Source organism: Carassius auratus, unplaced genomic scaffold, assembly GCF_003368295.1.
Source record: "Carassius auratus strain Wakin unplaced genomic scaffold, ASM336829v1 scaf_tig00216701, whole genome shotgun sequence".
NCBI lineage: Eukaryota > Metazoa > Chordata > Actinopteri > Cypriniformes > Cyprinidae > Carassius > Carassius auratus.
Genome location: NW_020528696.1, coordinates 3,621 through 28,934, shown reverse-complemented (window position 1 = coordinate 28,934; position 25,314 = coordinate 3,621). Strand labels below are relative to the sequence as shown.

Here is a 25,314-nt window from a genome sequence, read left to right as displayed (position 1 = left end):
GGTTTGTTAAACTATGAAATGTGAAACCATAGTAAAAAACAATTGGTTGATTGACGCCAACGTTCATGTTTTCTTTTTCTGTCTATTTGAAAATTAGGCTAATAAAAAGGTTGCATATACGGCCTGATTATGTCATTTTTTAAGTTACATAAACTGCTTTCAGTTTTCCTCAACTTGACTAATTAAGAGGCGATATTTGACCGGCATATCATCAAAATGTCCTGAAAACGAAACCTCCATTTTTTTTCTAGCGGAAACGCTGATAGATGGTATACTTTATTAGCATGATTTTTGGTCAGTTAGGTCTGTTAATATCACTGTCTTAGTACATTTAGCCATGTTAAGCGTTTTTCACAGTAAGCATTTTAGAGTGTCCCCTGTCATCCAGCGCAGCTGCCCCCTCAAGCATCAGGTCGCGGAGCAACATCAAAAAGAACAGCTGAGACCAGCCGACAGGAGTAGCTGAAGCCTTTGTGAAATCTGTAAAATACAGCCGTGAAAGTAACAGGCATACCTGCTGAAGTCACGGACAACCTCCGCGTCAGTACCCATACCCAAGAGAGCGTGATCAGATAATGAGCTCACACGCTATCCGCATGAGGAATGACTCCACGCGAATCCAGTGTCCTGGTGGGCCAGTGGTGGCGCGATAATCAGTCTAGATTTCCGCTGCCCTCCAAAGTCGTGCGCAAATACATGTGTGATACATGTTAGAACTCTTTGATTTATTTATTTTTTTTGGTAAATTCATGTTCTTGTTGGCATTTAACAATAAACAAAAATGTTTTAAAACGTGTCTCTATGTCAGTTAAAAAAGCAACAATATACCGGTATGGCTACATAACTCAAACGATAGAGCTTTGTATGCAGCAAAATCAGGAGAAATTATGTAAAAAAAAACAAACCGGTGGTATACCGCCACTCATAATAACCGCAGGGGACATTTCTTAACTGCTACAGCCCTACTCCTCACTCAAGAAGCCAACGATTACAGAATTAGCAGCAAATTTTATAATATGCCTATTCTAAAACTATTCTTACAGTCTTTGTGAACAACATAAATAAGGGGGAGAGGACACATCCTTGAGGTGATCCAGTTGATGACAGTCATTCAGAAAAACAGTCATTAAGGGTGTACTCACACTAGGCACGGTTGCCATGAACCGGGCTCGAGTACGTTTGTCCCCCCTCCCCACTCCCCCTCTGGCCTGCACTCACATAAAGGGTTTCAGCATTCGTGCCGGAGCACGCTTACGTCATTATGGTGCAACAGTTTCGGGATAAACAGGAAGAGCGGCGCTCTCTGAACACAATCGAGTCCATCGCTCTGTTTTCTTTGTGGATAATTTTGTGTCGTTTGGTCCACAGCCCTCTCAAAGCCTGTTGTTAAACAGATGTGTCGCGAAAATTTTCACGACTTTGCAGTTTTTAGTTTTTATGCGTTTTGCACCTCTGCCTTAGACCAAAGCGACCCTTTCCCTGCCATGTTGGTTTTGGAGGCGTCGCAAAACCGTGATGCAAAGCGTCCTTTTCCGTGCTCCGGCACGGTTAGCGCTCACACTGCATGCGAACCGCGCCCGAGTCCAACTGAACCGTGCCCTGGCCCACCTCTTCCAAGCGGGCCAGGGCCGGCCAATCGAGCCGCGCCCGGGCACAATTCGGAGCACTCACACTAGTCAAACGAACCGCGCTTTGGTGGTCAAACGCACTCGGGCACGGTTCAAACTGGCTAGTGTGAGTACACCCTTACTTTAACTCCCCAAGGTGAAAGGCTTTTATGAAGATTGGGTTACCAAATGAACCTTGCAATGTCCTTTCTGTGTAAAAGTTTTTCCACACTGAGAGCAAGTGAAAGACTTTTACCCCGTATGAATTAACATGTGAGTCTTTAAGTTACCCTTCTGTGTAAAGCTCTTTCCACACTGAGAACAGCTGAAAGGCTTTATTCCAGTATGAATTAACATGTGCGTCTCAAGGCTTTCTTTGCGTGCAAAAGTGTTTCCACACTGAGAGCAGCTGAAAGGCTTTATTCCAGTATGAATTAACATGTGGTTCTTAAAGCATACTTTATATCTAAAACTCTTTCCACACTGAGAGCAGCTGAAAGGTTTATCTGAAGAGTGAGTTACCAAATGATTCTTAAGTTGTCCCGTCTGTGTAAAACTCTTTCCACACTGAGAGCAGATGAAAGGCTTTATTCCAGTATGAATTAACATGTGCATCTCAAGGCTTTCTTTGCGTGCAAAAGTGTTTCCACACTGAGAGCAGCTGAAAGGCTTTATTCCAGTATGAATTAACATGTGGTTCTTAAGGCATGATTTCCATGTAAAACTCTTTCCACATTGAGAACAGCTGAAAGGCTTTATTCCCTTATGAATTTTCATGTGGTTCTTAAGGCATGATTTCCATGTAAAACTCTTTCCACATTGAGAACAGCTGAAAGGCTTTATTCCCGTATGAATTTTCATGTGGTTCTTAAGGCTTACTTTATGTTTAAAACTATTTCCACACTGAGAGCAGCTGAAAGGCTTTATTCCAGCATGAATTAACATGTGATCCTTAAGATTTTTGTTACATGTGAAAGTGTTTCCACACTGTGAGCAGATAAAAGGCCTTTTGACTCCTGTTTTTTTAATGCTGGAACTCACTGATTTTTCTCCATTGACATCGTGATCTTTCTGATCCTGATATTCTCCTGCACCTCATTCAGATCTTGCCTTTCTTCTTTCATCAGGCCTATAAAAAAAAGAGTGAAAATCAAATGGTAAATTTGAAAAATAAGAGGATAAAATATTTGTGTCAAAACTGTCCTTTGTTAACACAGTGCAATGAAATAACTAAAAACACTGCATTATGCTGACAGGTCAATAGATGGTGATATCACTTTGTAGAGAAACACTACACACTGACAGCTCCAGCAAACAAGGTTTGTTCTTTGATCACTTTCATTAATTTAACAAATTAAATGACATTTTACATTCATATAATTGGGAGAAACAATGTTTAGTTTGGTCACTGATTCACACACACATAAAACATTGAACACTTTGAGACAAATACAATCTGACTGAACTCTAAATAATTGGGTCATTCTCACAAACCTGTTGAAACGCCATGGCACTAATTATTTTAAATATTAAACATGCAATTTAGTAATATATAAAAACCTCATAATAAAAGACAATACTGTTCTCTGCCTCACACAAGAGTAATTTCAACATAGGAATTAATTATTTTTGCATTTTAATTGCATTTTCTGCTGAAATTCTCATTACCGCAATGCGTCCAGCTGTGTCTGAACTCTTGTTGTAATTTAAACAAATTAAAATTAAAATATTCTGAAAAAAGTAAATGAATATGGATATGGTTTGTGTCCCAGTAAAACAAAAGACTTAAAAAAATAAGTTTTTTTAATAACATAATTGTGTAGTGTACCGCATATATGAAGGAAGGTATTGGCAAAATCCCACCTGTAATAAATCACTTTGAGTTATACACGCCTTACAGTTTGGCAATGTTTTATTTAAATGTTAGAAGCCACGTTAGTTAAAATACATTAGACGTTTTAAACCCAATCGGCGGAATTGTCAGACGGTCCCTTACGCATCAACACACTGGGCTGTTTTTAAATAATATTTTGAGGTTGATATAAAGTTGTTGCATATTGTTAAAACTAATCGTGGTTGTGTTATCTTTGTAGGACTGATGTAGTAGTGGCACATGAAAGCGAATGTCTGGCGAACATTGAACCTAAAACTAACTTTACCACGCTGGTTTCTACTACTAGCGTAAAAACCTATACACAGTCTCCCAGGCTTGGAGTTCAATACAGTTTCTTGATTTTCAAAAAGCAAAAATAAAGTCTAATTAAAGTAATAATTAAATCTCCTCAGTGTCAGTGCAGTTGCATTTCCATAAGAAATTTAAAACGTATTTAAGGCAAATGTAATGATAGTTAACGTCTTATTTTTACATAAAGGATTTGTGTACCAAAAATATTATTTAAAGATGAATGCAGAATAAACGCCAACCTCCTTGTTTCTCGGGTTTAATTCTCCTGGCTCCTCGTGTTTTATTCTCCGGGTTTCTGGCTCCTCGTGTTTTATTCCCCGGGTTTCTGGCTCCTCGTGTTTTATTCTCCGGGTTTCTGGCTCCTCGTGTTTTATTCTCCAGGTTTCTGGCTCCTCGTGTTTTATTCTCCGGGTTTCTGGCTCCTCGTGTTTTATTCTCCGGGTTTCTGGCTCCTAGTGTTTTATTCTCCGGGTTTCTGGCTCCTCTTGTTTTATTCTCCAGGTTTCTGGTTATTCTCCTGGTTTCTGGCTCCTTGCGTTTTATTCCCTGGGTTTCTGGCTCCTCGTGTTTTATTCTCCAGGTTTCTGGCTCCTCGTGTTTTATTCTCCGGGTTTCTGGCTCCTCGTGTTTTATTCTCCAGGTTTCTGGCTCCTCGTGTTTTATTCTCCTGGTTTCTGGTTCCTCGTGTTTTATTCTCCAGGTTTCTGGTTCACTCGTGTTCTCTTCACTCTCCTCTTTAACAAACTCCATCTTCACAGCAGCAGATCTCAGTTCAGATGAAATTCCTGCTTGATTCCAAACTTAGTCACGACTGTGAGGACGAGAATATTAGTTATTTTTTAACCTGATTCAAAAACTGTATTTCTTTATTTACAGAAACAACTTTTCTAACAGTTTTTTATTAAACCAGCATCACGAAAAAAAAACAACAGAGAGTGCGGTGAAACTCATCTTCTTCCATCTTTAAAGGTGTTTTTCAAACAAACAAATGGTTTTAGCGCCCCCTGCTGGACTGGAGAGTGAAGCGGCGATAGGAGGAAGAAAAAAAATGACGTGTCATAAAGCCAAGTATGGTAACCTATATTCAGAATTCCTGCTCTGCATTAAACCCATCCAAAGTGCACACACACAGCAGTGAGCACACACACAGCAGTGAGCACACACACAGCCGTGAGCACACACACAGCCGTGAGCACACACACACACACACACACACACACACACCCACACCCAGAGCAGTGGGCATTAGGGATGCACGATATTGGATTTTGGCCGATATTCGATATGCCGATATTTTCTAAATAATTTTGGCCGATGCCGATACCGATATCGATATATATACAAATATATACTGATATATTTACAAATATATACTGATATATTTAAACTTTAATTTTACTGAAGAGAAATCCATGTATCTCTTCTGTACTGATTCTACCATAAATTTATTATTTTACAAATGTAGACAGACATTCACATCTGAAAAACAGGTCAATTATTTCACTTGGAGAATATCGGTTTGGCTCATCGGCAGAAATATTCATATCGGCCGATACCGATAATGGTCATTTTAAGCTTTTATCGGCCGATACCGATGTTGTGCCGATATTATCGTGCATCCCTAGTGGGCATCATTTATGCTGCTGCGCCTGAGGAGCTGTTGGGGCCTTGCTCAAGGGCACCTCAGTCGTGGTACCGACGCCCCGAGATTCGAACCCACAGCCCTAGGGTTAGGAGTCAAACTCTCTAACCACTAGGCCACAAGAAAAAAAGCAGATCTGCAAAAATAGATTATACATAAAATAGATCCATCGCCATCGCATGGTATTTGATCAACACCAGTAGATGGTTTTTCTGTTGTTTGGTAATTCCAACACAAGCTAAATATGACAGGACTGACACAGCATTTTCTTACATAAGAAGTGACTTGGTTTACTTAGTTTTGTCTTGGCCACGACATTACTAGTGGGAACGTGATAATATGTTGTGGCCACAAGATATTTATTTGTGGGAACATCATTAACTCGTGGGAATGTGTTGTGGCCACGAGATGTTTTGTTGAGGGAACAACATCCATTTCTCATGGCCACGACTTCTTATGTTGAGGGAATGACATGTTTTTCTCTTGGCTATGAGTTTAATGCCTAAACAAACCTTAATGACCATAGCAACCCAGGATTAGCAGAGATGGATTCATTAATATTTTTTTGGAATTAAGAAGTTATTATATTATTTACAGTTTTAAACTTGACTTAAGACCTTAACAGTATCTTGGAGTCTCATACCTGTGCTTTAGAGTGCTGTCCGCCATGTCTGTGGTTTGTATGCAAACAAAACAATGGATTATTTACCTAGAGATATGGATTTATGGACTAATTTCAATAAAACACTTCTGGTAAGCATCGTTGAGCATTTATTTTTAGCATTTTACTAGTGCAGGCTATAGTTTTCCCCAAAATTTCTTAAAGTATGTACGAGTGAAGATTTGTTAAGTGTGTGTAAGGTTGAGGTTTTCAAATAAGTTAGTTGCAGTTATTTTTATAACGATAAAGTACTGCATCATATATGCATCGGTATGACTGAGATCATCTGCAATATCTCTGTCCTGCTTTTACAGCTGCTAAATGTAAGCAGACTATACTTGTACAGATGCACACCTCTGCCAAAACACGTGACTACAACACAAACAGTATTAAACGCAGTATGTTATGTTTATTTTAAAAAAATATATTAAAATTAATTTAGTTCACGTCTAAGTACAATATTATGTTAGTCAACAGCCCCCCACCAGGGGGTGCTGATGCTATGACGAGGGGGCTGCAGCCCCCGCAGCCCCCCCTTTCCCGCGCTAATGCTAGGGCTGCATGATTTATCGAAAATCGTGATTTGAGACGTTGCAATTTGCTAATCGCCAAAGCTTGCAATGCGGCTACAATATTACTCTGTTCCAGAACATATGCGTGACTGTCAGTCTTGAGTGACAGACTTACTAACCAATAGAGTGAGCGCACCTCCATTCTTCCCAATCAACTCTGCTCTAATCAACTGAGTAAACACCCACCATTTAAAAAACGGAAAGCAAGAGAGAGACTGAGTGGGATTATGGCGTCTACAGGGTCAGGTCAATAGTTAATAGTCAATAGCAAATTAAAACTAAAGAAAAAAGCTATGTAACTTAATCTTTCAAAAAAAAACAGATATCGAACAAGAAAAAGATAATTTACAAGAGCTGGGTCACATTGCACATAAAGAGCATCTCTTATTGCATGTTCGCTATTCCCAGTTCATAAGACCGCACACAGACTGTCTCTCTGAATGCTTCTCATACTCGTGCTTCTCTTCTTTACACGGCACGAATCCTGTGTCATGCACGAGCCGTTCACACTTGCCACACTCATGCAGCCTGTTTTCATAATGCTCGATTATATTCTCCCCTGCACCACAAATCTCCACGAGCGCATCTGGCAGTGTGGATGAGGCTTGACGCACACATGCAACCTGCGACAACTAGCGCCTGGCTTTGCGTTTAAAATGAATGTAAGTTCAATCTAACTGCTTGCTAATTTTACTTGAATGAAATGAAACATTCAGCACATTTTCCACTTATTCTTAAAATCCAAAATCCAATGTAACATGTAATACTTTAATAATTGACTAAAGAAATACAGTTCCTTATTTATATAAAAAAATATATATTTCCAGTGAAATTCAGTAACTAAGTTAATTCTCACACGCACACACACACGAATCCCTTCCAAAACACAATTGAAAAGTGAAAGGATTTCAGGATTATAATGGGAATTGTATTAGATAGAACAACAGTACTTCCTATTGGAAAAATTTCAAAAACAAAAAGGATTTTTGTAATGGTTTCATGGAAACTGTAAGAATTTCTGTTTTTTTTTTTTCTTGTTTTCAGCAGGGTAATGATACTCATACTGTGCTGCACATTATTGACAATATTGAGCTGAAGCTTGACTTTGAAAATTTAAAAAAAATCGCAAATCAAATAGCAATATCAGTCAAAAAATTTATTAGATTAGATTAATTAATTAGATATTTTCCCCATATCGCACAGCGCTAGTAGAGACACAAAGGAGTAAAGTAAGTTCAAGTAAAGTGTCTGCATTGACCATTTCATCATGTTATTTTTTTGCATTAACTGCAGGGAGTATTAACTGAAGAGACCTGATCAACAGCAAGCTTTGGATCTACTGAATGTGTATTTTTCAAGCATTTTATTGCAGGGTTCACTGGTATTTATTGGCATAGCCAATTATTGGTGAAAAGTGTTCATTAAATTACTTCAATGTATAGCAAACCAGATTTTTACCAAACCTCTGACCTTTGTTTTTCTGCAGAACTCAAAAGAAGATACTTTGAAGAATAATGGTGATCAAAACCACAAGTATGTCAGGTATGGATATTATAAAGGGCACTAAATTATTTCCTTTTTTTATATATATAGAATTTTGCCATCAATTTAAGAACAAAAAAAATAAACAATTTACTTAGCAAATGGTGATAATGTTTGTTAATGAAATATTTATTGAAAGAAAGAACGGGACAAATTATATATATATATATATATATGCACAGCTGTATTTTCAGCATAATTACTCCAGTCTTCAGTGTCACAGGATTCAGAAATTTTGCTGATTATTATCAATGTTGAAAAGAGTTGTGCTGCCCAATATTTCTGTCTACACTACAGGTCACAAGGTTTTTTTTTTGTGGAGGGGGGGGGGGACTAATAGCAAGGATGAATAAAATTGAATACCAGTGGTAGAAAGGACTTTTGTAGTTTGACAGAAGATTAGTTTTTTTTTTTTTTTGAACTTAGCATTTATAAAATAATCATGAAGAAAAAATTAATTTTATGTTTGTTTTTTTGGGTGGGCCAAATAATACAGGAGAGATGCTAGAAATATCCTTTACTCTTTATGAATGGTTTTTTTTTTTTAAATCATCTGAGAAGCTCAAGAATTATGGTTCTTTGTAGTGCTGGGCGGTAAACCGGTTCATATCAAAAACCGGTGTATATTTTCGTTACGATGTTAACTTTGAATATACCGCCATACCGGTGTATTTAATTACTCAGCGTTCGGAACGAACGTTATGCTTCGCCGTGGCCGCGAGACACGGTTTCAGACGGACCCTTTACAATGTTGCACTTCTAAGCAGCGACTGCGAGGCGTGGTGCTATGGTGTTATGTTACAACGCCTGTTTCACACAGTCCAGTCGTATTAACGAATTTCAGCTGCACGAGGTTGAGGTCCGTCAGTGCGTTAAAGGAGCGGTGCAGCGATTGTTAACGTACTGAGTCTATTTTTGCTGTGCTGCAGGCACTGAATTATACATTTCGAAATGAGAATCGGTAAGTACTTTGTAGCACTGCCATACTCTGAGAAACACAACAGTACCATACATGCCAAAATACTGAAATTGTTACTTTACAGAATTGCTAGACGTCCAGATGTTGGGGGCAGAGGAAGAATGTTCACTCCAGAGCAAGAGACCCATATAGTGAACATGGTGATTTCCAATAATGCGATAAGACTGCGCGAAATACAGCAGCGCATAATTGATAATGACACCATCTTTCAAAATATACACAGTGTAAGCATTTCTGCACTAAGTTGTGTACTTGCGCGCCACAGAATAAGAATGAAGCAAATTTACAGAGTTCCTTTCGAGAGAAACACAGAACGTGAAAAACAACTGCGATATGACTATGTGCAGGTAAGCTATAGTGTCATTGGTTCTGAATTTGGAGGTGCATACTGTAGTGCTGTGCATGGGCCTGATGTGTTGCATCTGTTTTGTCTTGTCCAGAGAGTGATGGAACTAGAAGCAGATGCCATGGGACATGAGCTACTTTTTGTAGATGAGGCTGGTTTTAACCTCAGTAAAACCAGGAGACGTGACAGGAACATTACTGGACACCGTGCCATCATCAATGTCCCAGGACAACGTGGTGGTAACATAACCATGTGTGCAGCTATAAGCCAAAATGGTGTTGTTCACCATCATGCAACCATAGGCCCATACAACACTGAACACATTATTGCATTCCTGGACACCTTACATGACATGCTCACTGTTCAGAGACCAGAGCATACCCGATATGTCATCATATGGGACAATAGCCGCATTTCCACTGTCGGGCCAGTGCGAGCCAGGGCTTAAAGCGGGCCGGGCGGGGCTCAAAGCCTCGGGCCAGTAGCACCAAGGTCAAAATAGCGCCGCGTTTCCACAGGCAGGGCTTGAAGCACACTGCGCGTCACTAAAACACGCCCTTTACACGCCTCTCATGAACAACGTCACAAAATCCCTCCCCTTTCAGCGGGAAGAATGAGTTATTCTGAAAGGGCACTATAGTGTGACTATCGAACGAGCAAAATGGAGAGAACCGAAGCGGTTGTTTGTTTGCTCCTTTTGGTGTTTTCTTGGTGGAAGATGAGACGGCGAAGCCAAGATATGAAGATAGAAGCTCAGCGGCGTTTACGTCGGAAGCTTATGTTAGCTGCAAGGCGAAAAAGAGAGATTTTGCGACGTGCAAACCGGATGCAGCGAAAGCAGAAACGCATACAATTGATGGAAATGGTAAGAGTTGTTAAATTACATAATATAGTGAATTATTCGCATCTTATATTCGGAGCGAACCTAAATTGATGACATATAACTAAGCCCTATGAGATATATTATGTAAGCAACATATGGAGTTGATTTGATTATCGTTCTTTAAACAAAGCTTACATAAATGTTTAAACATTTATGTTAACATAGATCTTTATGAAAATTAAGTCAGTAAAGCATACCATTCCGTGCACTATTTTCATATTCTGTACATCTTTTTATATCTGTATATATTAATAAACAGATATTTAACATAACTAGGGACGTATTGTTTACCTTTTAGATTATCCTTCAAATGATGGATCTATTTATGTTTTGACATTTATATACATCTGTAGATATATAAAATAACTGGATAATTAATGTTTACCTTCCAATCTATTATTTTTCAGATGATGCATTACTACTACACCAATATAATGCGTACCTCAGCGGTGTGGACCTATCCCCGAACTAGTGACTGGTGGGAGAACACTGCTCAAAGATTCACAGATGAGCAGTGGCAGGAGGACTTCAGAGTTTCAAGAGAAACATTCAAATACATTTGTACAACTCTGAAGCCTGCACTACAGCAACAAGACACGTCATACAGATTATGCATTCCTCTGGAGAAACGGGTAGCCATTGCTTTGTATAAACTTGCTACAACCACTGAGTACAGGACAGTCGCTAACCTGTTTGCTGTTAGTCGGACCTCTGTTTGCCGCTGTGTGCATGCCTTTTGCAAGGCTGTGATTGAAATACTTCGACCAAAATTGATCAAAACACCTGATCAAGCCCAACTGTCTGGGATGGCAGATTATTTTGAGGAGAGGTTTGGAATTCCACAGTGTGTGGGTGCTATTGATGGTTCTCACATCCCTATTTTGAAACCTTCACAATACCAATCTGATTTTCACAACAGAAAAGGCTGGCACTCCATCATTTTACAAGCAGTTGTAGATGGTAAAGGTATGTTCTGGGACCTGAATGTTGGACAGCCAGGAAGGGAACATGATGCTAGCGTCCTCAAAAAGTCACGCCTTTGGGCTTGGGCCACAGACAGTAATCCTTTCTCTGGCAGAGTAAAAAATATTTGTGGAACTGATGTAGGCTACTTTATTCTTGGTGACTCTGCTTACCCATTGCAGAAATGGTTGTTAAAACCATATCCTGACACTGGCCGGCTTACAGAGGGTCAAGAACTATATAACATGAGAACAAGTCGAGCCCGCTGTGTGGTTGAGCATGCATTCGGAAGGTTGAAAGGACGGTGGAAGTGTCTCAGTAAAAGGAACGACTGCAATGTAAATGTTGTTGTTGATATGGTAGAGACATGTTGTACACTGCATAACCTATGTGAATTATACATGGATAGATTTGTGCCAGAGTGGGGTGGTGGCCGTGAAGAAGATGCTGAACGCCAACCTTGTAATGTTGGTGATGTCCGTTCTGATGTCAGAAGTGCTCTGCAACAGTTGTTTATTCAACAGCAATAATTATAAGATGCCATTGCATTGTGTGTGCTACAAATAAATCAATTGAAAAGGAGATTTGTTTTCTGTTTTAATGACCTACACACAAATCTTTCATCCAAATTGGTATTACATCAAACAAATTGCTTTCAAAATAACACACTATGTTGACTTCTTAACTACGTAGTTGTATTTGTAGTATAAATATCTATGTCTTTATTTAGGTACAGATGTGTGAAACCATTATTAAGTGTTGTCTGCGTTTTTTCATGAAGATGTAAATAAACGTATGCATTGTCAGATATTTCTGAAATTTGTATGGGAGCATATTTGCATTTCACCAAAAACAAAAGGCGCTCATCAGACATTCATTTAAGTAATGTTCCCTTTACTATAGGTAGTTGTTTTTAACAATAGTTCATAGTGTATATAACTCTTACTGAATAGAACCTGATTTACACAGAAACAAAAGCTGCCAATCAAAGAGCCATTGAAGTAATGTGCCCATCAAAACTACATAATTGTCCACAATAAAATCTGACTGATAGTGTGATTCTATTCGAATAGCACCTTTTTTGTGCAGCAGGTGATTAACGGTTAGAACATTTCAAACTCAATGTCTTTTAGATTTTTATGCACTCAAATTTACACATCATTTTGACATTTGCTTGTCATTTAAATAAAAAGCTTTATGTTCTGACATGAATAAATGCATTGTGAATGTACTAAAACAAATGAATTACTACATTCAACAATGTTTATATTTTGGACAATGTGCCCCTTATGCAATAACTTCAAATAGTCTCTGGGAAAACAGCAAACGTATAACTTTATTTATATATGGAATTTGTATCAGCGAACAAATACAAAGGTGCTATGAAAATGTGCAAACACAACAAACAGGTGTTTGTGCAATGTATATAAAAAAATTACAAATAATTTAAAAACAAGTAATATGAAAAAGTTTGGCTTGGACAACACAAAAACAAGTGCAGTGTTCATCTACTTTTTTTGTAGAGCTGCTGCCAAATGTTTAAAAACAGAAGCAAAAGAATCAGCTTCCTTCTCTCTCTGAGACATCTCTTCTCGTCTGAGTTGTGCCTCATACTCCAGCTCCTCTCTTCTCATCATCATGTCTCTGTTCATTTCCTCCCTTCTCAGCGCCCGCTCTTCTTCCAGCTGTTGCTGTGTAATGTCACGCATACACTGCAAAAATTCCCTCGATGCTATATTTGTAGCTTTGCGTTTGCAACTTTCTGAAATACAGAAAAGAGGAAAAAAGTACATGAACAATAAGCTCCACATCTAGGATGGTTTGAGCGATTCAGCAGGTACATGACACAATAAATTACCTGTTCTGGTCCTTTGTGGAATGCGATGTGACCCCCCTCTGATTACTGAAATCTCTTGGGGACCATCGTGTCTCTCTACAATAAACATACATTTAGATATAATTACATACTGGTAAGAAAACATACAAATATGATATCACGCTTTGATGGAATCTGATTATAGTAGCATACCAGGTGTAGATGTTAGCAGCGGCGGTGTAGATGGTCCCTGTTCGACTTCAGACTCCAAGAAATCACTCTGACATTCCAATTCTAACACACACACATAAATACATTTTTAGAAAGACATAAGTACACATGCATGTCAGTCACTAGCACGTTTTTTTATCAGTTTCACATATTACGTTGACTTGCTAGCAATGTAAATTCACTCACCGACTACAGTAGCTGCCATGGTATCCCGAGTGGTCTCTCCACTAACGCAGGGACGGTGACCCAGCACACCGTCCATTATATCAAACCATGGAAAGGACCTTCTCTGGGCACCGCTTTGTCCATTGTGTGTTTTTACGACTTTATACTGTGCCCGTAGTTTTTTTAGTTTCTCTCGAACTTGCATCGTAGTGCGCTGGATACCTAACTTTGCAAGTTCGGCAACGATGTATTTCATTATATCTTCATTCCTACAGACGCCGTCAAACTGCCGTTGTACGTTATCCTCAGCCCAAATGCAAAGAAGAGCCTTGGTATCTTCCATAGTCCAGTACTGGCGATTCTCCATTTTAAGTTTAAATGAAATTCTTTGCACGACGTAATACAGCGGAATGCGCATCCTGCAACAGACACCTTTACCTGACTACTCGCTTACCAGAGAAAGCTCCGCCTTTCACTTTTGACCACTCCTCTAGCCCCAGCTGGCCCGCTTTGGCCCAAGGATTTCGTCGGGCCAAAAAACCCTGGCCGTTGGCCCCGAGGAAGCCCCGGCAAGGCACGATCAAGCCCCGGAAGTGACAGTGGAAACGCGACTGGCCCTGGCACGCACTAGCACGCCCGGTCCTAGCTCGATAGTGGAAACACGGCTAATGTTAGTTTCCATAGGGCTGCTTTGGTCCGCAACTGGTTAACAGACCACCCATCCTTCATGGCACTCAACCTCCCTCCATACTCTCCATTCTTAAATCCCATCGAGGAGTTCTTCTCTGCTTGGCGCTGTAAAGTGTACGACTGTCATCCTCATCAACAGGTAGCCCTTTTACAGGCAATGCAGAAGGCATGTGGAGATATTGACCAGGCATCATGTCAGGCCTGGATACGGCATTCAAGGAGATATTTTCCCCTGTGCCTTGGACTGGAGGATACGAAATTTTGTGGCCGGACCCAGAAAGACGACATGATGTAGGCTGATCGTCTTTTTTTTTTCTTTTCTGAAATTACTATTTTGTGTTCTGACTTTGTCTTGGTTTTGATGAGTGTGAATAAACACCAATACTTGAAGTTTGGATCCTTTTCACTCACTTCACTTCACTTGTATGTTTACATGACACTATGACAAAAGTATGACCTCAAACTGATATCTGTACATAGAGAAAGCAAAGACCAGATGTGTTTTGTATTCATACCATAAGTGTGTAGTTGGCACATTGTGTGCTTAGTAGATGATGGCTTGTATTTACTGTTTGATATGAAAACACCATTTTTACAAAGGTGTGAAGAGTTAATCTAGCTGTGTTCGCTTTTACAAGAGAACTACAATGTTTTGATAATTGGGTGAAAGGTTTTCTTATTTGTGTGTAGAGTTTTGCAAAATAGTTACTTAAAAATGTGCTTAAGCAATCAGAAAAAAACTGTAAGACCCATGGGATTGCTTGTGATAAAGAATTAAATGCAAAATGCACGAGACTGTTTCTGTCTGTGGTGTTTTAATTTTAAATATTTTAACAAGAACAGTAGGCTAATTATTGTGTTTAAATGTTTTGCCGCTTGCTTGATCAGCTTATTATACAAACCTAGAAGTAACATGCATGAATAATGCATTGTTTATATTTATTGAGTTTAAACTAATGTCTCAGTGGTTTTCAACCTGTGGTCCGCGGCCCCCTAGTGGGTCGCGGTGGTATTGCAGGTGGGCCGCCAACTATTTTGTTCATTTCCAGTCCATTCTAGGGCGGTGCGATTAAAATAAATCATCAGAAAGTCATGATTTGAGTGTGCGCGATTTCTAAATCGCTTTATAGCACGATTTCCCGCGGCCCTGACCTCCCGTAGTATGCTATCCGATCCAATCAGAATCCATTGCGCCTAGAACGAGAACAGAACAGACTGGGCATATGCCTAACTCAAGGTTCACACACTGTCTGTGATGCGCCTTTTTTCTGACCCCATTTTAATGGATCAGAGCGTTCACACTGCACGCGGTAAAAGGCTAGAAATACAAAACGTGCGAAAATAATTAATATCTAGCACATGAGCATAGAGAGAATTGTGAGTGCACAGGATGCATTTTAAGTGAGAGGAGACACGTTTTAAAGCTGCAGTAGGTAACTTTTGTAAAAATGTATTTTTAACATATTTGAGTTAAACCTGTCATTATGTCCTGACAGTAGAATATGAGACAGATAATCTGTGAAAAAAAAAATCAAGCTCCTCTGGCTCCTCCCAGTGGTTCTATTGCCATTTGCAGGAATACATGGCTCCCCGTAAGAAACAACCAATCAGAGCTGCGGTCCGTAACTTTTTTGTGTGTTCAAAATTTACAAAATGTATATAATAAGTGAGTACACCATGAATAGGGCTGTGACGGTTGCCGTGACAACCGCATCACTTGTCTACTGCCACCGGCGGTAGTGCACGTGACTTCACAAACTCTTAATACAAAGTTTTGTATATAAGTGCAATAACTGTAAAAGTTGCAAATTCTAAGTCTATGGTAATTAACAAATTATCTCAAACACAGCGTTTCCTTTAGATTGGCAGATTTGAGCGCAGGAAAATACAGTTTATGCATTCAGCAAATTAATTAAGTGTTGGGCGATGGATCTTGTTGGGTAAGCAAATACCACATCACCGATCTGGAGTCATCTGCATTCATGTCACCCATCAGTGTTTGCACAAGTTCTCGTGAACGCAAACGATGGCTGGTCAGGTTTGGTGAGGCTTTCTCCAAACTGGCCAAATACAAACAAGACAGCGATAAATAAAAGATGGTAACAAGAAATATGGCAACGATTCCTATTTCAAAGAGAGCGCGTGCAGATGAGGAGTTACTGAGCTTGCTTGGTGGCGGAAAAGTAAACCGGACGCAGCACAACAGCGTTGCAATAGGTTTAGTCTGTCTAGTGTCATCAGGACATTTGAACTCTGTGTCAGTACCTCACAGACCGGACGGGGATTTATCATGTCGTGTTGTGCTGCATCCAACGTAGCATCACTGATTATAATGAGTATTTTGTCACGCTGCATTGCTCGTGTCCGTTAGACAGGGTGTATTTAACTAATTTTATTTAGGCTACTTACTTGTTTAACTGCATTATTTCTTTGATATTTATTTTAGTGTTTTGCAGGCGGCGTTCACTGACAGAAGTGCTCAAATAAACACAAACTGAAGAGTTAAATAGGGTGTGTAAGATGAGTGAGACAGTGCTGGGCTGATTTTATAGACATGTGCATACAAATATATCCTGTATATAATATATATAAAATATACTACATGCATGCACATTTTAAGTCAGCTTTAATCACCTTTTTTTGGTAATTCCATGAATTAACTGACCACGACACTGCTTGCACATAGTTTATTTCGCAGTTTGATATGAAACGATACACACAAAGGAAGCGTGCACACAGTGAACTGGAGCGTGTGTCTGAAACTTCTCCTGTTCAGTCATTCTGCGACTGAAAAAATGCACTTCTTGTCATGAGAAAAATTGACAGCAGCAGCAGTTGTGAGTGGGTGGCCATCCCCGCCCCAACGTCAAATATTTTGAATACGTTAAACTGAAAAAAATTATTGCCTTCGTTATCGAGCAAATTTTGACACTAGAATATATTTAAGCATTAATATATATATACAAATTTTTTTTTTCAACACCGCTCCACCGGCGGTTGTTGGTCCATAACTACCGCGGTGGTAAAAATCAGACACCGTCACAGCCCTAACCATGAATTTATTTTCCAAACCATGTTTTTAGCCTGTCCTGAATCACTAGGGTACACCTATAATAAGTGTGTATATTCAGACTATTTTAGATTGCTTCGGGGCCACCGCAGCTGAGTAACCCGGTACCTTTGTGATTCTTCATAGACATAAACAGAGAGAAGTAGATCTGGCTACAATGTTCTTCCGCAAGACGCAAGCAGTTCTGTTTATTAAACGCTAGAGCGTCAAAAGTTACCGACTGCAGCTTTCGATTGTAACCAAATATGTACACTATTAATTTTAAAATTAAACAAAAAAAATATATACATGTAACAAAATTCACAAACAAGCAGAAAAAGAAAATAAAGAATTCCGAAAGTGCAGTATGCGTTGCGAAAGCTAGACAGAAAATATGCGCTTATAAGACCCAGTGACGTCGAAAGCGACCTCTTATGCTGCGTTCACACCAAAATCGAAAAGAGCGTCTGGCACGAATGATTTCAATGATAAGTTAATGTAAAGACGAGTTATGAAAACCATTGCAAGCTGACAGCGACCGGTAATACCCCCACCTTGTGCAACTGTACCTGAGTGTCCCTGGGACATCAGTGCGGTCGGAGCACATCTTCTCAACAGCTGGACATATAGTGAATAAAAAACACCCAGCTCTGGACCCCGAAAATGTTGATCGACTTGTTTTCCTGTCCAATAAATTTGTAATGGCCCTAGCCTTTTTGCGCATGCCTGCCTAGTGCCGCCTAGACTAAGTGTCGGTTACATTCAATAAAAAAAAAAACACACATGGCCTGTTCTCAAGTTTCATTTTTTTGAACGGTTGTTTGAAATGGATTGATCATTATTTAAAATAATCTTGGAGATTTTTGAATTGCCTAAATCATAAATCCAGCCGGGTTGAAGCCTGCACTGATGTTTTTCTTTTGTTATGGCAGCAGTCCCCTCTGCATATATATTTTTTCGAGAATGTTGCACTCTTGTTGCTGTTTGCTATTCTGCACGAAACTTAATGGCAACAAATAAAAAATATTGCTGACTAGTGTGTTTCCAGCGCTCTCTTTACGTTCGTCCATTATTTGACGTTGAAAAAGGAAACGTCTTTTTTTAGACATGGAAAATCAATTTTACAATCGATTCAATTAACACTTATTTAATTAACACTTACTCACAAAAGTGACAGCCCTAATTAAAACAATGAATAAATGTTGTGTTTGTGGACTAAACAGACGCGGATCAGTAGCGGACTGCAAACACGTCCTGTGTATAATATCCATTTTATGCAAGTGCTGTCGGGCTAAAATTGTCGCCAAAGGCAGCAACACGAGCAATTTGCTCCAGCACCTAAGCAGCAAGCACTTCTTGGAATATCAACCAGCAGAAAATGCATTGTACACCTGATTATGCATGAAAAAAAAAAAAAGTCAAACCGGAAAACCGTTATATACATTTTTGGTCAAACCGCCCAGCACTAGTTTTTTGGTAATTGCAATATTGTTTAGGTCTATTTTCTCCATTTGCTAAATCGTCCGCACAATTTACTAATTCGTTCTCTCGATTTATAAATTGTGCACACGGTTTAGCCTACTAGTTTCCTGCATGCCATGTAATTAAAGCACATAACCACCAGACATTTATACCAGGTGCCTCATATACGGCGCTCAGGAAACAAATTTAACTTTTTTTCTGAAATGAAAGTGCAGTATCTGCTGAATGGTTTCATATCTTTTTATCATGTCTATTTTTTGCACCAAATTATGTAGAGTTGTATCAATAAGTGAACTGATAATTAGAGTTGTATCAATAAGTGAACTGATAATTATTTTCACTGATAACGTCATTAACTATCCCCATCCTTAATAGGACAAACATTTTCTATTGTTTATATTGTGTAATCTATGAATTGATGTGTTCGGTTTTCTGTGATCATGACTTGGTAAATCTTTGCATGGTTAAAGAACAGGTGCAATGTTCAAAATGTTTTGGTTTAGTATTTGTGTAAAGTAGCGTTGAATAAATGTTGATTTGTGAATGAATGCAGTGTGTTTTTGTCTACTTTCCATTAGAATTTAATGTTGTTGTATTGGTTCGCATTAGGGCTGTGCAAAAAATCGAATGCGATTTTCATGCGCATCTCTTCAGTAAAGGTGCTCCTGTGATTAGTAGTATATATCCAGCACGTGTGTTCAGATCAGGATTGCCAGGTTTCAAAACAAAACCTGCCCAAATCTTTCTCAAAACTAGTCCAATCGTGTTTCGTTCCGGGCGATAAAAAATACACGTTTTTTTTTTTGGCGGGGTTCCTTTGGTAATATTCGCATTTTAGGGTATAGATATCATGTAATTGGGATTGGGGTTGCTTAGACCCATGGACATGAAAAACACTGACGATCTAAACAAAATCGATTTCAAAATCGCAGGCGATTCTTTGTCGATTTTGAAAGCGATTTTGTGTAGCTTGTCGGTGGACTACGGCTCTGTGTAGTAAATGCAGCTTCACCTGAACCAGTGTTGCCAAGTCCGCAGTTGTTTTTCATGTCCGCGAGCTGAAGCGACCCCAATACCAATAATGTGATATATAGCCACTAAAATGCAAATTTTACCAAGACAACTAAAAACATAGTTGTGCAACCAGCCCTGAATGCCTCTCCAAACTACCGTTCACACCATTAACAGCTCCTGCAACCCATCCTGAACACCTCTCCAATCAAGCACTCTCACCATTCTCACCTCCTGCATCCCCCCTCTCCCCCACACCTGCAATTCAGATCAGCGAGGATGCGGTGCGCCAGGTCTTCCGGAAGCAGAAAAGGAAAAAAGCACCAGGCCCAGATTGTGTTACACCAGCCTGTCTGAAATCCTGTGCTGACCAGCTGGCCCCCATCTTCACACAGATCTTCAACAGATCGCTGGAGCTGTGCGAAGTCCCTTCATGCTTCAAACACTCCACCATCATCCCCATCCCTAAGAAACCCAAAATTTCAGGACTAAATAGCCGTGTTTCCACTATCGAGCTAGGACCGGGCGTGCTAGTGCGTGCCAGGGCCAGTCGCGTTTCCACTGTCACTTCCGGGGCTTGATCGTGCCTCGCCGGGGCTTCATCGGGGCCAACGGCCAGGTTTTTTCGGCCCGACGAAATCCTTGGGCCAAAGCGAGCCAGCTGGGGCTAGAGGAGGAGTTATGAACAAAGGCGGAGTTTTTCCGTGTCTAGAGAGCGTCAGCGCGGATCATTTCAGAAAGATAACAGCGATATAACTTTAGCATTAAAGACGTTTTAAAATCAGTTGAGTTTAAAAATCACTCTTAATCAGCAGCAAGTGTTTGAAATAACTTGATCCAATGTGGATTATAATCACTAAAGGCAGAAATATTTATAAGCGATGCAAAAGACTATGCACGCTGGGCATTAACATTAAACATGGTAAATATGACCGCTTGAAGAAATCAGATGTCAGCTTCTTATCTACTATGCACGCTAAACATTAACATTACCATAGTGAACATGGTAAATGCAACCACTTGGAGAATTCAGACATCAGCTTCTTATTCTCTATCACAATTGTGTATTTACTAAGTAACATTTTATCTGTCATCTCGTTTCGTGAGTTTAGCTCCACGTTGCATATCATCAAAATATAATAATGATTTTTGTTCAGGAGCTTTTATAAAAGTAGAGAGTCTGCGTTGAGGATCATTTCAGAAAGATAACAGCTTTAACACCAGCATTAAACACTTTTTTAAATAAGTTGAGCTCAAAACTCACTTTCAGTCAGCAGCGAGTGTTTGAAATAACTTGATCCAATGTGGATTATAATCACCATACAAGGCAGAAATATTTATAAGTGATGAAAAAGACCATGCACGCTGGGCATTAACATTAAACATGGTAAATATGACCGCTTGAAGAAATCAGACGTCAGCTTCTTATTCTCTATCACAATCGTGTATTTATTTAGTAACTTATACTATCTGTCACAAGCCTCGTCTCGAGAGTTTATCTTACGTTGCCTATCATAAAAATATAATAATGTTTTTGTTCGGGAGCCTTTATAAAAATAGAGATATTATGATTCATTATTAATGTGATGTATAGGCTACAAATGAACAGAAACAGACTTGACTGAATAAGCAGGCTATTTTCATAAGCGTTAAAAATAAATAAATAAAATAGAAATAAGTGTATTTATGTGTGATTAATTTTGAGTCTTTTTAAATTAAATCAATATGATCAATGTATCACTTATTCTACAGTTAAAACATCGATGGTTTTGAATTTGAATATATAACAAAGCATGCAAACAAACTGCCGCTCTTTTATCATGTTGTTTTGTGATCGCGCATGTTCCAGTGACTTATTTCTTAGTTTTCTGATAACTTCTCTTTGATAGTGAAATAATGAGGTTGCATGACGTTGTTCTGAGAGGCGTGTAAAGGGCGTGTTTTAGTGACGTGCAGCGGTGCTTCAAGCTCCCCTGTGGAAACCCTGCGCTATTCTGGCCTCGTGCTACTGGCCCGAGGCTATAAGCCCCGCCCGGCCCGCTTTAAGCCCTGGCTCGCACTGGCCCGACAGTGGAAATGCGGATAATGACAACAGGCCTGTGGCTCTAACGTCTGTAGTCATGAAGTCATTTGAAAAACTGGTGCTGGCCCAACTGAAGGACATCACTGGGCCCTTGCTGGATCCTTTTCAGTTTGCCTACAGAGCAAACAGGTCTGTGGACGATGCAGTAAACATTGGACTGCATTATGTTCTGCAACACCTAGAAAGACCGGAGACTTATGTGAGGATCCTGTTTGTGGACTTCAGCTCGGCCTTCAACACGATCATCCCAAACCTCCTCCTGCCCAAACTAAATCAGCTCTCCGTGCCCACCTCCGTCTGTCAGTGGATCAACAGCTTCCTGACAGACAGGCAGCAGCTAGTGAGGCTGGGAAAATACACATCCAACACCCGTACAATCAGCACCGGAGCTCCCCAGGGCTGTGTCCTCTCCCCACTGCTCTTCTCCCTGTACACCAATGATTGCACATCTAAGGACCCCTCTGTCAAGCTCCTGAAGTTTGCAGATGACACCACACTCATCGGCCTCATTCAGGACGGTGACGAGTCTGCTTACAGACAGGAGGTAAAAGAGCTGGCTGTCTGGTGCAGTCTCAACACCCTGGAGCTTAACACCCTCAAAACAGTGGAGATGATCGTGGACTTCAGGAGAGACCCCTCTGCACTCCCCCCACTCACCATCATGAACAGCACTGTGACTGCAGTGGAGTCATTCAGGTTCCTGGGAACCACCATCTCTCAGGACCTGAAGTGGGACATTCACATTGACTCCATCGTAAAAAAGGCCCAGCAGAGGTTGTACTTTCTCCGCCAGCTGAGGAAGTTAAACCTGCCACAGGAGCTGCTGAAACAGTTCTACTCCACCATCATTGAATCCATCCTCTGCACTTCAGTAACTGTCTGGTTCAGCTCAGCTTCTAAATCTGACCTCAGAAGAGTAGTCCGGACTGCTGAGCGAATCATCGGTTCAACCCTCCCTTCTATTCAAGAACTGTACTTATCCAGTGTGAGAAAAAGGGCTGTCAAAATCACTCTGGACCCCTCACATCCAGCACACTCCCTCTTTGAACTGTTGCCATCTGGTCGACGCTACAGAGCACTGAGCACTAGAACGACCAGACACAGGACCAGTTTCTTCCCTCAGGCAATCCATCTTATGAACAGCTGATAATAACTGCGAACACACTACACTTTATATTTATATACACATACACTTATTTATCTAACACACATACTTAGTATACACTTAAATTTTGCACATAATACACATGTACATACATAACTGCATTTTGTAATATACCTGCCTACAATTGTCAATTTGTATATTGTCATTCACTATCTACTTATTTGTATTTTTTATTCTTTCATTATGTGTTTTATGTTCTGTCGCTGTCATTCTGTTGTACTGCGGAGCTTCTGTCACGAAAACAAATTCCTCGTATGTGTAAACATACCTGGCAATAAAGCTCATTCTGATTCTGATTCTGATGTATTCAGTCATTATTCAATGGTATACTATAAATCCATGTGAAAAAAAATTACTTCTCACTGTTCTCAGGTCAAATATTTATATGCGATTAAAATGCGATTAATTTTGATTAATTAATTACAAAGCCTCTAATTAATTAGATTAATTTTTTTAATCGAGTCCTGGCCCTAATTTTAACACCGGGACACAATTTTTATCAGGGAACCTCATGGATACGCAATTTAGACTAGCTTTGAGAAGCAGCTGGGCAGGAATTGTTGTAAAAACCTGGCAACCCTGATCTGAACACACGTGCTAGAGATCCTACTTTTAATCTCCGGAGCGCCTTTACTGAGGAGATGCGCATGAGAATCGCATTTCCTTTTTTTGCACAGCCCTAGTTCGCATTATAAATGTATTTATTATGAAACCCCCATAATTCGATTACAAATAGAGTTCAAAAGATTTATTTTTTGCATCAGAGAAGGTTTGAGTTTATTAGTTATTTGTGTATTTCAAGGTAATGGTCGGAGCACATCAGGCCCGGACTAAAGGTGAGGTGTAAATATTGTGGTATTTTGGTTGTTAGAACATACTTGGTACGTTGCTACGACCAATGTGATTCGGTACTGTAACGTCCTCATAACGTGCCAGTTTGGTCATTAGGACATACTCATTATAACGCTGCCACAGCAAATATGGGAATCACAAAGTTAGCTTGAACATTGTTTGGTACGTCACTGCGATGAATATGGTCTGGTCCAGTTACGTCATCATGATGTAACTGTCTTAGCTGGGTTTGGATTTATAGAAATCTAATACATTTACATGTACAGAAATGTAATGTTAAAATAAATATTAGTAATTAATTTATGGACATATATTGCAAATTAATGTATTCAGTCTGTTCTCTAAATGTATTTACATGCAAGTTAAATATATGTAAATATTTCCGATACAAATATATTTACATATTTTTAATAAATGTGAAAAATATTACAAAGCTGCCAAAATCGAATATTTAAATATATATTTCAAAATGTATTTATGAAATGTATTTTCTTCTATTTGAATTTAAGATATTTAAATATATCAGAATATGTTTATTATTAATATATTTCACTCTTTGTGACTTCTGTATGTGGAGGTTTGTAGTACATTGCTAGTGTCTCTAGTGACTTAATACAGGTGACATTTTGCCAATACTTCTTAAGAACACAGTTAAGTGCCACGCTCAACTATTTACCTCTATCGCTGTCTTTAAACAAGTACACTAACTTTCCATTTGTTGCAGCTCACATTCAGTAAGTCAGATTGCATTTACTACAACCTTTTAAAATCATTTATGTCAACGATCGATTGGGCATTTACAGTTTTTGAGCTGGAATTTGCAGACGGTCCCTTAAACAGTGCGATTATCCATGGATTTATAGAGCTTAAAACTAACTGTATTGCGCAAACAGATTTGATCTGCCTAAGAAAAATCTAAAAAAAAAAAAAAAAAAAAAAAAATTATGTTAAAAAAAAGAGTTATGATATCAATGAAATCGCAACAGCAATAATTGATATTGGTTCGCATTCATTCTCCTCACAGATCACGAGACTAACAGCAACATTATCACTGCAAACATCGAAACCATCATTTACAGGAGCATACAAAAACATAAAACCGCTCAGTTCTTAATGAACTCCGTGTGTTTTCCTCACATAGAGCTACTTACTGCCTGCTGCTGCTCTAAATGTCGAAGTCAGAAAACACAAACAGCTTACTCGAAAACACGACAGAAATGAGCTCGTGTACTTTTAAAACATACTGTGTAAAGTGTGTTTTCCTGTTGTTTAAAGATGATAAATACCGTGAACTGCTACCCTCTCCTCAGAAGATCGCTGCAGCTGCGTCCGAAAGCTTTGAGGACTCTTAGTTCACGGTTTCTGCTGAAAGTGATTTGTTCCTCAGTTC

At 39.4% G+C, this 25,314-nt stretch overlaps 3 protein-coding genes across 4 annotated transcripts; 1 reads left to right on the top strand and 2 right to left on the bottom strand.

Annotated features, from left to right (window-relative positions):
• Nucleotides 1–1,652: 1,652 nt before the first annotated feature.
• Nucleotides 1,653–25,314, bottom strand: LOC113098818 (uncharacterized). 2 transcript variants are annotated; one of them, XM_026263908.1, is made up of 3 exons: nt 25,169–25,314; nt 4,032–4,603; nt 1,653–2,736 (listed from the first exon to the last, which is right to left on the bottom strand). In XM_026263908.1, the coding sequence occupies exons 2-3, from the start codon at nt 4,540–4,542 to the stop codon at nt 2,645–2,647; spliced, it is 603 nt and encodes a 200-aa protein (XP_026119693.1). In that variant the 5' UTR covers nt 4,543–4,603; nt 25,169–25,314; the 3' UTR covers nt 1,653–2,644. The 2 variants fall into 2 exon arrangements, with proteins under 2 accessions (XP_026119693.1, XP_026119694.1); XM_026263909.1 differs by having other exon boundaries at nt 25,211–25,314.
• Nucleotides 9,950–12,141, top strand: LOC113098816 (protein ANTAGONIST OF LIKE HETEROCHROMATIN PROTEIN 1-like). The gene is made up of 2 exons (XM_026263905.1): nt 9,950–10,399; nt 10,825–12,141. The coding sequence occupies exons 1-2, from the start codon at nt 10,196–10,198 to the stop codon at nt 11,908–11,910; spliced, it is 1,290 nt and encodes a 429-aa protein (XP_026119690.1). The 5' UTR covers nt 9,950–10,195; the 3' UTR covers nt 11,911–12,141.
• LOC113098817 (uncharacterized) lies at nt 12,332–14,064 on the bottom strand. Its single transcript, XM_026263906.1, has 4 exons — nt 13,614–14,064; nt 13,410–13,490; nt 13,239–13,313; nt 12,332–13,142 (listed from the first exon to the last, which is right to left on the bottom strand). The coding sequence occupies exons 1-4, from the start codon at nt 14,008–14,010 to the stop codon at nt 12,889–12,891; spliced, it is 807 nt and encodes a 268-aa protein (XP_026119691.1). The 5' UTR covers nt 14,011–14,064; the 3' UTR covers nt 12,332–12,888.